The sequence below is a fragment of the Macaca mulatta genome, chromosome 3 (assembly GCF_049350105.2).
Source record: "Macaca mulatta isolate MMU2019108-1 chromosome 3, T2T-MMU8v2.0, whole genome shotgun sequence".
NCBI classification, from domain to species: Eukaryota; Metazoa; Chordata; class Mammalia; order Primates; family Cercopithecidae; genus Macaca; species Macaca mulatta.
In genome coordinates, this window is record NC_133408.1 from 148,165,690 (window position 1) to 148,178,677 (window position 12,988).

A 12,988-nucleotide genomic window follows, 5' to 3' on the forward strand; every position below is an offset into this window, starting at 1 on the left:
CATCCCCAATTCAAAAATCTGAAGACTGAAATGCCCTAGTGAGCATTTCCTTTGCATGTTATGTTTGTGCTCAAAAAGTTTCAGATTTTGGAGCATTTTGGATTTTCAGAGAAGAGATAGTCAACCTTTACTTATAATTTATTAAAGAAATACAGCTAGTTTAAGTTTTTTTCCTGAGGAACCTGTAACTTTAAACAGAAAATTACTACAATGTACATGTTGAAACTTAAGTTAATATATCATTTCTTTATTATGACTCAAGATTATTTTCATCTGTATTATTTTAAATTAAGTATTCGCAAAACACAACATGGGAATACTTAATAACACTGTATTAACTCTATCAATTATCTACCCATAATTTAGGCAAAGATTTTAAGTTTTCTCCCCCATCGTCACGTAAGACACTTCTAATTTTTTATAATTAGCTGACACACTTTCATACAGTACCAATTAATATTAGCCTAATGAAACTAAGTCAAATATGGCCAAAAATAATCATCATGCATTTCCAAAACAATTAGAATATTATTTGCCATTCAGCATCAACTTTTATTGAGCACCTCCTATATTCCAGAACCAAAAACATGTTTGTTCCTTACAAAATTCTTAAAGCCACCCTTTAAGGTAAGTAATAGTATCTTCTACTTAACAGATGAGAAAACTTAAGAATCAGACTGATAGAACTTCCTCAATATCATAGGCAGAAACATAATTATATTGACTGCCAATTTTAAGAAAACATCTGTTTGTCATATTTGTGTCATTACTAGTCTTTGCTTTTACAGTTTTCTTAAAATCATGTGAATATAAACAGTATTTTTATTTACATTACCATCACTTCTCTTTCCTAAGAGAAATTCTTTGTTTCCCTAATATCATGACCACTTATGTATAATTTCTTGCTTATAAATTTTAATAAAATATACATAAGTGGGAATGTACAGTATTAAGTATTACTCTATTATTCTGGAATTTAACAATGAACAAGCACATATTTTAAAAGCCACACCTACTAAGAAACAGATACAAACTGTGATTTCTAAAATATACTTATATTTAAAATTAACCTCATTAAAATTTTTGGTTTATAAATATAACTGTATAAATACAGAACATTTAGAAGCTTAGATGACTATGTATTTGATGGTTAGCCACATATAAGTTACTGAAATACATACTCTTTCAAGTTTGAAGTACCTCTCCTACGAACTGGGCTAATGGGTGGTTCCTTTAGTTCAACTGGCATAAAATTATAAAAGTTCTATCTTGGCCAGGCGCAGTAGCTCATGCCTATAATCCCAGCACTTTGGGAGGCTGAGGCAGGTGGATCACCTGGGGTCAGGAGTTCAAGACCAGCCAGGCCAACATGGTGAAACCCCGCATCGACTAAAAATACAGAAATAAGCCGGATGTGGTTGTGTGCACCTGTAATCCCAGCTACTTGGGAGGCTGAGGCAGGAGAATCACTTCAACCCAGGAGGCAGAGGCTGCAGTGAGCTGAGATCGGGCCACTGCACTCTAGCTTGGGTTACAGAGTGAGACTCCATCTCTCCATCTGAAAAAAAAAAAAAAGTTTTATCTTCCTTTCTACTATAGATATATAACTGTAATATATAACTACAGCCAAAAGGTCAAACACTACAGAATTCAATAAATATTGAAAATAATACATAGTTAATATCATCAAATTCTAGCCAACTTCTAGTATTAAGTATGCATTATCTTATAGAAAATGTGTTCTAATAGAAGTATCTTAATAAAAAGGGAAGGCTCTATAAAGAACCAATCAGAAATCTGTAAGTGCTTATTTTACAAATTAGGGACTGAGGCACAATCGTTAAGTAACTTGCCCAAGTCATATGCCAGTGGTAGACCCAGGACTGATTCCTGAACCTGACTTCTAATCTGTGCTCTTTGACCATTTCTTTGTTTTCTCATGTTATAACTGAATCCTTTTAGGTGCTAAGTTTTAATTTGGAAAAGTATCAAGTAATAAAACTGCTTTTCTTTCCAGCCCAACTCTGTTTTTCTTAAATGAGCATTACAAGAATAGGATACAGTTCATAACTTTACAACACTGTCATAGGTTCATTAAGATGAGAACTTTATACAGGAAAAAGTTTACATGTAGTTTGCTTTGGCTGGAAAAAGCTTATTTAACAGTCATAGTTTTAAAACCTAGTTATTCTATATCATAGTGACTTCATATGTTGTAAAATGGTTTTCTATAATCTTGACATTTTCTTCAGATAGCCAGTTTTCCTGCTTTAACTGCCTTACAAGAGCTTCCAAAGACTTCAGTCTACCTAGAGTTTGTTGCTCTTTTAACTCTAGAAGAGTTATCTTTGAATGTAGCTTAGAGACTTTCTGCCAAAGATGTTCCTTATTTATATCTTGTCTGCAGTAAGAATGTTCGATTTGTAAAACTTCTGTCCCATAGTCTACATCCTTATACAAGGAGTCTTCGATGTCTATGTCTTCCATTTCCATAGTTTCTTTTTGGGTTGATATAAAAGAATTAACTGAAGGTTTAGAATTTTCTGCAGGTACAAAAATGGCAATAACAGATTCTTTACTTGTATTTAATTCTTCAACTGTTTGATTAATCGTGCTGAATAAGAACGGATTTTCCTGTGCTGACTTTATTTCCATGGAATTACTTGTGAGGTTTGGATTAGCAAGATGATTGGTAGTTACTTCAAGAACGTCTTGGGTTTCCAAAGATTGATGAATACTTTCTGAATTTGAAGTTGTCAAAGTAATGGTTGTAGAATTCAGATCCTCAAAACATGTGTGAAAATCACCTATACCTGTATCTTGGTAAACTGATGTTTCCAAGGTAGATTCTGGTTTCCCAGTATGTTGTTTAACTAGATTAACAGTTAACATGTTATTTTGTATACTTCCTGTTTTGGGAGCTGGTGGCTTTACCAAGGAAGATGAATGAAGTAATTCTGGATGTTGAGGGGGCACATTTGTGTTAACTATATTTTTCTTTGTCTCATTTAGTACAAATGATTCTTCTGACTTGGCTTTTGGGCATACTTCTTTCTCATCTTCCAAGTTTTTCTTCTGGGATTTTTTTTTAGAAGGGTCTTTTCCCTAGAAAATAATATTTTCATGTTCTGAAAAAGACCTTTACTGGCTTATTATGCTAGTGCTATTTAATTATAATTTTGAGCACTACAAGGCCAAGCAATTTAGTTAACAAAAAAAAAGTTCTAAGTACATACACCTTAAAGTGTTTTCGAAAAAACATTAATCCCATTCAATATACGACAGAAACATTTGAGATCATTCAAAAGACTAGTATATTGGGAGGCCAAGGCGGGCAGATCACCTGAGGTCAGGAGTTCAAGACCAGCCTGGCTAACATGGTGAAACCCCCATCCCTACTAAAAATACAAGAATTAGCCGGGCGTGGTGGCAGGCGCCTGTAATCCCAGCTACTCAGGAGGCTGAGGCAAGAGAATGGCTTGAACCTGGGAGGCAAAGGTTGCAGTGAGCTGAGATCGTGCCACTGCACTCCAGCCAGGGTGAGAGAATGAGACCTTGTCTCACACACACAAAAAAGAAAGTATAAAAAATAAAACTCATGAACTTGTGTTAATAACTTAATAATGTATATCTCTTGCTTCTCTTAAGCTGTGCTTCATGACTTCAATTTTTTAAAAATTATCACTTTTAGTAAAAGCACAAGTTAGTGCTCCCTTTTTTCCAAGTATCTGCTTACCCAAGTTATAGTTCCCTCCTACTCTCCCACCTGATCACCTGCCACCCTGCAATCTGCCACTCTGCTCAGCATTACCCCTCTCCCATACTGCAATACCTGATTGTCTTCAGGCAAAGAAAATATTGTTGGAACTGCAGTTTGTTTTAAATATCGAATACCCCATCTGATGTCAAGAGAGTCAGGAGTAAAATGGTCACTACATAGAAACTGGTATTTACTGGGAACCCATGAATCTCGCTTCATATTCTTTAACCACTTTTCCAGTCTTTCTTTGTCATGTAGAGGAAATCTGGAATTTAAAAAAAAAAAAAGAAGAAAAAAAGGAAAACTTTGCTATATTTTTACAACTTTGCCAAATTCCAACCCCATATATCTGGGTAACCTATGCATCAAGTAAGTGCTACAAGAGGAAGGCAACCATCTCTACCAAATAAGAGTATCTTCATCACAACTAGTACCATTATCATCTCTGCAGTAAGAGGCCTAAGGTGTAAGACATGTAGCCAAGGCTCTTATCTGATAAGAGCTGAACATAATTCAGAGTCCCTTCAAGTAAAATATATGTGTTCCTATAAAGGACAAAATCTATTTGTATTTTCTATGGATTATGTTCCATTTTTATATTGCTGTACAGTTTGCCTAGAACTAGAAAAGAGCTTTGTATAAATTATAAATTCCTGTTCAAATGTATTTCATAATACCACCTCAAGTCAAATGGCTTGTTGTCTACAATTCAAGGCAGCATTAAGCTTTACAATTTATGTTAATATTTAAAAAATAAGTAGATTGTTCAAACAAATGATTTCAAACAAATGATTCAGCTGAAAGAGTACTGAAAATATTATCTTTACTAGCATCAGCTTTAATTCTATCTATATGTAATCCAGTCTAATAGTACTACACTTCTATAACTAATGAACTGGGAACTCCAAAATTCAAGTTCTGAAGGAGAAACTCTGATACAAGAATGAAACATGTTAAAAGGGACAGTCTGAGATATTTTACATAAAACAAATCAAATACAAATGGCAAGACAGCGCTGTATACATTTTGTTCCTGTACCTGACAATAACCTGGATTTAGAGTTGGTGCTAACATTACAATGTATGGCAGAATTTGATAGAAAATTTTTCCTATCAATCTAAAAAGGTTTGGGTCAAAGTATACAAAACAATATTTGAAAATGGTTTATATTTCATTTGATAATTTTCCAAGAACACAGTCCAAGACACCACATAATTTCCTGTTTATAAGAATAGTAATAATATAAGGTTTCTCATATAAAATGTAGCTGTTATACATTCCCTTCCCCCAATCCCAAACATTTAGCTTATGTTTTGTAGTAGCATCATTTTTTTCCCCCCTTAAATTCTGTTAACTTTTTAAGATGCCACGGAAAATCTGGGTACTCTTTTTTTTTAATCCTGATATCCTCATATGGAAAAAATCAGATAAACTACCTTTGGAAATTCTAACCACAGAAACAATATTAATCATGTTTTAAAAATACTTTAACTTTACAAATATTAGGTTGTAAGTATGACAAGTATAACCAGAAAAGGAATTTTAAAGGCAAACAAATTTTCTTTTAGAGGACCTGACTGCTTCTGGCCATTGGTAAATTCATTTCTCTTGTCACAACTGAAATGATATAGGCCTTTTACAATAATGCTTTTTACTGTAAATTCATGTACATGGATGCTGTTTGCACATTATTTCCATTGTACCTATATGCTAAGTTATCAACTCATTTAAAAAATACTGTGTGAATATCCTTATTGGTAACTGGATTGTATTGCTTCCTGAACAGGTAAATCTTTAAGAAATCTTGATCATGTTTCCTGAATAAATTATATCTTTATATTGGTTCAATTCATTTGATAATTTTGTTTCATTGTCTTATGTAATTCCCCAAAAAGCATAAGATAATCACAGTACAGACTGGACACTATATTAACCGAATTCCCAAATTCATATATATTTAAACTACAGTTTGCTGTAGTGTTAACATGAGTAAATTCAATTCAAGTTTGGCGCTACTGGAGAATAAAACTAAATTTTTATTTTGTGGATTACACACAAAATTTTTTTTTTTAAATCCTAGAAATAATACCACTTTTACCAAATTCGCATTTCAGTGAAAAAAAATCTTTACAATTCACTTGCATTATTTTTTCCTTCCTAAAAAGTTACTGTAAGGTCCACAAAGGTTAGTTAAAAATTTTAGTGTGGAGTTACACCCCATCTCCAATATCAAAGGCCAAATAAATCTGGGAAATACGAGGTTAAATCAAGTTCAACATGATCTTTTGCTACAAACATTCTCAGAGGTAGAGCCATTAGTACAGTAATATTTTCCTATAAACTGAAAGTGGATTAGATTGTTTTCCTCCCCCAAACATCTCTTTGCATCTTGAGGCAGGGCTTCAAGGCAGACAATCCTGGAAATATTGCCATGGATTGTGAATTACTCGGGGTTATCAGTTTTGTTTTCGAGTCGGAGTTTCGCTCTTGTCGCCCAGGCTGTGGTGCAATGGTGCGATCTCGGCTCACCTCAACCTCCACCTCCCGGTTCAAGTGATTCTCCCGCCTCAGCCTCCCGAGTAGCTGAGATCACAGACATGCACCACCACGCCCGGCTAATTTTGTATTTTTAGTAGAGAAGGGGTTTCTCCATGTTGGTCAGGCTGGTCTCGAACTCCCGACCTCAGGTGATCTGCCCGCCTCGGCCTCCCAAAGTACTGGGATTATAGGCGTGAGCCACGGCGCCTGGTGGGGTTATCAGTTTTTTTTTCCCCCCATTAATTAAAATACTGAAAAGCAGTTGAATCATTAGTGAATAAGTCCTTCAGGTCTAAAGTAAAATGGGCACAAAACAACGGCTGAAAATCTGAACCAGGTTAGATCTAAACGAATTGTCTTCAAATACAAGAAAAAATGGAAATGCAGTATTTTAAATATGTTGCTTTTCATGTGTTATTAATCATGTAAGCACTTTTAACATCTCCGCGTTATAGATGAGATATGTGAGACACCAAAGCTTAATTTCCAAGAGGTCATTAAGTTACAAAGTAGTGGAACCAGGATCTAGCATTGAAGCCTGGACCCCTACTTATTATACGACACTGCTTTTCTGTACTTCTGAATACAAATCAGTGCTTCAATAGTTTCATGGAAATATATTGTGGCTCTAGTAATTCTGAATAACAGAATAAAACCTTGCTCTCTGCAGAGTATCTACAATGGCTCTGACACTAAACTTTCAAGGTCGGTTACCTAATCATTCTGGGCCTCGGTTTTCTCAGGAGAAAAGTGGGATGAAATTATACCTATGGGACCTAACTCGCAGGGGGTGTAAGTTAACTTTGCGTGCACCTTTCCACCGCGCAGGTTTCACGTATCTTAAAATGGTGGTTAATGTTGTTCAATGAAATGAGATCACCAGAGGTGGGGAAAAGACTCTGAAAACCACAGAAGCCCGCGCAAACTTTGCTGTTTTAACTGTTAACACCCAAACAGGCTCCTGGGCCTCGCCACCAGCCCGCAGTCCTCGCGCAGGAAGGGCATTGCTAGGTAAACTGAACTAGCGCCTTCCCCGCGTCTTCCCGCGGACGACGGGCCACGTACGGAGTAGCTGAGGACTCATTGGCAGAGCGGACAGGAGACACCCAAGTCCAAAGGCCACAGGTCCAACGCCTCACGGCGAGGCTGACGCTTCTGCTCCACAGACAACTTACGGATAAAAACTCAGCTTCCGGTCTTTATTGTTTCGTCCCCGGCGGTTCTTACAACAAATCGCTGCGCAATAGCGGGGCATCATTCGGGTGAGGCCCCGGGAAACCCGGGTCGGCGACGGGCGCAGGGCAGCCCTCCTCACTGAGGGTGCGCCACAGATCCAGGCCTCTGGAGCCACTGCGCCTGCGCTGGCATCCGCCGGGAACACCGCCTCGTCTATCGACTCACTTCCGCCTCCGCCGATTTAAGCACCGCCTTTTCGGGGGTTGGGGCCGGAAGTGGCGCACAGCCCCAGCGGCAACAACAGTTTTCCACGTGCGCGTAGGGCGCCGGGGTCACGTGGGGAGGCAGAAGCCAATGGGGAAGCGTTTCGTGTAGGTCTTCTGAGGTGGTGGCGCCAGCGGCTGCCTGCTGCCCGTGAGAAGCTGGCTGAGGGTACTGGGCTCCGGCGACGAGGGAGGAGCGCTTGGTCGGTGTTGGACCGAGATTAGGGCGCGCGCCAGCTCCGGGAGGCCGCGGTGAGGGGCCGGGCCCGAGCAGCCGACCCGAGCCAATCCTCAGGGTTGCCAGCGCCTCTGTGGAGGAGCAGCAGTAGTCGGAGGGTGCAGGTGAGGGACGAGGCCGGGGTCGTGGGGACGGGAGTTCGGAGGGTAGCCCAGACCTGTCTTTGTGAGCTGAATTGGCCTCCGTGTCCGCCACGGTCGCCGCAGGGACAAGGGACTGCATGTTTTTGGCCGAGAGAATAGAAAAACGGAGAGAGCCGCCTCACAGAATCGTGTTTTGGGTTGTGCCGCTGGCTTTCACGGGCGCCGGATTAGAGTCCGGTTCTCAGGCAGCCTCTACGGCGGGGCCTGGGCGGGCAGGGAAGGTGCCTCGCCTTTAGGTGAAGGTTGGACGGTCCAGCCCAGCCGGCCACCGAGGCTGGGGAATAAGGCACGGGCTGCTGGCTGGCGGGGCCGTCTTGGGGATGAGAAGTCTGTACAATACAAAACTAGTCAGCTCAAAAAAAAAAAAAAATCATTAGATGTCCACCTTGAGACCGTGGAATAACGTCTACTGAACCAGTGAGGCGCTTCCCTGTCAGTTTTAGATCCGCCCTTTGACTAGGGAGCAACCTGCAGTTGACGCAGCGTCCATGGGACACATTCTTGTTTATGTTCCTTAAACCGAGAGGTGGTACTTGATCCTTGGTACCCGTGACTACGAGTAACTCTCTGGAAATAAGTAATCTACCTGCCTGCTAATTACTCTTAGGAAAGGCCACTGGAGAGGAAACCAGGCAATTTCCACAAGCCGTAGTATTTCTCGTCAGCCTTGTTATGGCATCATAGGTTACTAAGGACCCTGGTGGTACCGTATTCAAAAAAACAGGGTCCATCCCTTCGTTTTGAATCTCAAGTCATTGAGTACGTATTGTCAAGAATTCTAAGCTAACATTTCTTTAATGGTTTAAAGGTAAGAGAAATATTTTAACTGCTGAGAAGTGTGAAAGTAAGAATCTGCCTTAACCACAGTAGAAACTATCAAAGTTCATTTTTCTGGCAGCTGTAGGAGAAATCTTAAATTCTGTTCATCTTGAGTTTTAAACAATATTTAGCCACGTTTCCTGGTTAAACATTTGGGATCTTAACATTTGGGAAAAACACAGCATTCTAGTATTGTCAGTATTAATATTGTGATACTAAGATTCTCTACTTGCAGTCCGTGGCTCACCTGTTGAAATGAAAGCTGAATTTTTAGAGAGAGATTAATACTAATTTACATATGCTGGGCTATTTACCTTGGTGCTCCACCTTTTTTTTTTTTTTTTTAATTTTTTTTCTGTGAAGTTAAATACATTATTACGTTCAGGGTATGAATTCTTGAAAGGAAGGTTGGGATCTTATTTGATTTTCTTTTTTTTTTTCTTCAATGCTTGCATTTGATGAGTCTTCAATATAAACTGGTTAAAAATCAGTTATTGAAAATTTTCTATCTCCTTTGTGTGTGGCCAGAGTATTAGTGGACAAAGCCAAGGATTATTTTTGTTCTCAATAAGGTTAAGCCAGTTTGGGAGTTATAAAACTATAAGTGAAATTACATGTGAACAGGTACAAGATACTGTATGCTTAACATTTTGATTCTGCATTAGGTTTACCTTGTGTTGGATTTCTTTTAAAAGAAAAAAGTTTTAAGATTAGCTCCATCCATAACATTTTTTTCTTCTTTTCTGTTTTAGGATATTAGAAATGGCTACTCCCCAGTCACTTTTCATCTTTGCAATCTGCATTTTAATGATAACAGAATTAATTCTGGCCTCAAAAAGCTACTATGATATCTTAGGTGTGCCAAAATCGGCATCAGAGCGCCAAATCAAGAAGGCCTTTCACAAGTTGGCCATGAAGTACCACCCTGACAAAAATAAGAGCCCGGATGCTGAAGCAAAATTCAGAGAGATTGCAGAAGGTAAATAAATGCCAATCTCTGAAGTGTCATGACTATTAACTAGTAAGGAGAATGATAGGTGGAGTGGGATTTATGTATAGATATTGCGTGATTCCCTGAGATGATTTTCTTATTACAGATGCTTTGATTCCTGAATAAATACATGAAAGGATAATAGATAATTTTATTGGTATACATATCTAAACATATTGAAAATTTATTATTCTATGTTATTTATAAGATCACTGTTGTTTCTATGACAAAAAGAATTTTAGGTACCCCAAATTCTTATCAACTAACTTATGAAACAGAATATTTTACCATTTTAAACATTAAATACTTAAAAATTAAACTAGACTCTAAAGTGCTTTATTCACTTGATCTGCGTTTCAAAGCCATATTTGTCTTTAAAAAAAATTGAAACAAATTTTGATTTCGGACTAGCTGTAAAACAAATTGCACCTGCTGAGCATTCAGTAATTGTTGGGTGAAGGTAACCGAGCAGGGAGTTAGAATTAAACATTTACTTAAGCAAGGAGGTGCAAAATCTTAATTCCTATTAATTGGTTATAGTTGATGGTTTAATTTTTTAATACAATTAATGATTTCACACAAATATGAAGCTTAAAGAACTCTGTAATTGTTGCCCACGTGTTTATTTGTAGTAATGGTAGCATTTAATAACTATTTATTGAGTATTATAGATGGCATTGTGCCAACTGCTGATAATACAGCAGTTAATAAGACAGTTTCTACCTTGTTTTATAAGTTTGATTAACTTGATGCTTTTATTTGTAGTGTTTTGCTTTTATTTCTGATGTGAAATTCTTCCCTAAAATAATAATATTCAGTTCACTTACTTGAAGAGATTTGAATGTATGTAGTTTTGAAGATTTTATCTTCAGTTACTAAAAATATTTTTATCTCTTTCAGCATATGAAACACTCTCAGATGCTAATAGACGAAAAGAGTATGATACACTTGGACACACTGCTTTTACTAATGGTAAAGGACAAAGAGGTAGTGGAAGTTCTTTTGAGCAGCCATTTAACTTCAATTTTGATGACTTGTTTAAAGACTTTGGCTTTTTTGGTCAAAACCAAAACACTCGATCCAAGAAGCATTTTGAAAATCATTTCCAGACACGCCAGGATGGTTCCAGTAGACAAAGGCATCATTTCCAAGAGTTTTCTTTTGGAGCTGGGTTATTTGATGACATGTTTGAAGATATGGAGAAAATGTTTTCTTTTAGTGGTTTTGACTCTACCAATCGGCATACAGTACAGACTGAAAATAGATTTCATGGATCTAGCAAGCACTGCAGGACTGTCACTCAACGAAGAGGAAATATGGTTACCACATACACTGACTGTTCAGGACAGTAGTTCTTTTTCTGTTCTCACTAAATCCAACTAGTTGACTCTTCCTCATTATCTTTGATGCTAAACAATTTTCTGTGAACTATTTTGACAAGTGCATGATTTCACTTTAAACAATTTGATATAGCTATTAAATATATTTAAGGTTTTTTTTTTTTTGACAAATTCAGCAACATTCAACTAGTAGACAAAATGCTAATTATTTCCCTGATTAGGAAAGTTTCTTTAAAAAACACATTATTTTGCCTAGTTCTTTTTCTCTGCCTGCCCTTGGGCTCACTAATGTCACCAGTTTCATTACCAAGAAAAGATTGAGTTTACCTGATTAAACTTTAAAAGTTATTGTAGATTTAAGTTGTGTGAACCTAATGATTTTTGCAGTTAAACCTTTACTAATTGAAAGTTGCATGTTCTGTAACATCTGTGACTTGGGTTGCAGAATGTACGTGAAACTGTATAATTGAGTCATTCAGCAAAGGAGAACAGTATCTTGGTTAATTGCTACTGAAAGGTTGAGAAAGGGATGGTTTCATATTTACCACAGCACTCGGCCTTTCTACAGTAGAACTGGGGTAAAGGAAATGGTTTTATTGCCCATAGTCATTTAGGCTGGAAAAGAGTTGAAAACTTATGAAATATTGCCAAGAGATTGTCATGTGTTTGGTCCCAGGCTAAAAGTGATTTTGTAGTGTTGAAATCATAGCTACTTATATATCTTTTCACATTTCTTTCTTAGTTGTAGGCACTCTTAGGTCTTAATACGGATTTATGTGTTTGTGTGTGTAGTTTCTCCTCTTGCTACTCATCTTTATCTAGAGATTGACTAATACCTCATTCTGTTTGTAAAACCAGCCAGTAATTTCTGTGCAACCTTATTATGTGCAATATTTTTAAATCGTGAGAAATGTGTGCTTTTGTTTTCAGATAGACTTATTTCTTTAGTTCTGCACTTTTCCATATTATACTCCATATGAGTATTAATCCTATGGATACATATTAAAACAAATGTCTCATACAACATTGTTTGTGAGAGAAATATAAATATTTACAACCTGATATTCATTGTTTTATTGTTTAACGTTTATTATGCAACTCTGGAGGTATAGAGGGCATATAAGCTATGGGACATATGCTGATCGCAGGCTATATTCATGAAGTTACTTTTGACTAACCTGAAAACTCTGATAGGATTTTGTTTGTCATTTGGTAATTTCTACTGCATTCTTCTGTCACAAGTTTTGATAGCTTGAAGATATTTTTAATTATAATTTTGTTGTGTTTGTTTGCTAGGAGCAAGCGTTCCTGCTCCCAGTTCTTTCTTCTTTAGGCCTGGTTGAGAGAAAGCAGAAACTTCACATAAAGCCGTATTTCTTAATCATCTTTAATTTGAAACTTAAGAAAATGAAGTTATTCTGTTATATTTATGTAACTTATTTCCTGGAAGTTATATCTACTAGTTTTGTTTGATAATAAAATTAGCGATACCTTGAATTTTGGGCTGAGGATTATCTGTAGCCTATTAAAAAAAAATCAAGTTTTGAGACATTACAGTAATATATAAAGCAGAAGAGTGTGGATTGGGAAATAAATGAGAAAAACCACAATCAGGATGTCCTGGAGAAGCTTTAAGGATTGGATTTGGGTGAGGTTGTAGAATTCATTCATACTAAATTTATTGGAGAACTGCATTGGAAAGCTCTGCTGTTTGCTGCTT

The 12,988-nt window shown here is 37.2% G+C and overlaps 2 protein-coding genes across 6 annotated transcripts; one reads left to right on the plus strand and one right to left on the minus strand.

Annotated features, from left to right (window-relative positions):
• Positions 1–226: 226 nt before the first annotated feature.
• On the minus strand, positions 227–7,650 carry THAP5 (THAP domain containing 5). 4 transcript variants are annotated; one of them, XM_015134713.3, is made up of 3 exons: positions 7,474–7,650; positions 3,955–4,025; positions 227–3,105 (listed from the first exon to the last, which is right to left on the minus strand). In XM_015134713.3, exon 3 carries the CDS (start codon positions 2,890–2,892, stop codon positions 2,191–2,193), a length of 702 nt encoding a protein of 233 aa, XP_014990199.2. In that variant the 5' UTR covers positions 2,893–3,105; positions 3,955–4,025; positions 7,474–7,650; the 3' UTR covers positions 227–2,190. The 4 variants fall into 4 exon arrangements, with proteins under 4 accessions (XP_014990199.2, XP_002803477.2, XP_014990198.2 ...); XM_002803431.4 differs by having other exon boundaries at positions 3,833–4,025; XM_015134712.3 differs by having other exon boundaries at positions 3,833–4,025; positions 7,364–7,650.
• On the plus strand, positions 7,419–12,765 carry DNAJB9 (DnaJ heat shock protein family (Hsp40) member B9). Of its 2 annotated transcripts, none has more exons than XM_077994779.1 (3): positions 7,419–7,560; positions 9,690–9,916; positions 10,829–12,765. In XM_077994779.1, exons 2-3 carry the CDS (start codon positions 9,700–9,702, stop codon positions 11,278–11,280), a joined length of 669 nt encoding a protein of 222 aa, XP_077850905.1. In that variant the 5' UTR covers positions 7,419–7,560; positions 9,690–9,699; the 3' UTR covers positions 11,281–12,765.
• The last annotated feature ends 223 nt before the right edge of the window (positions 12,766–12,988 follow it).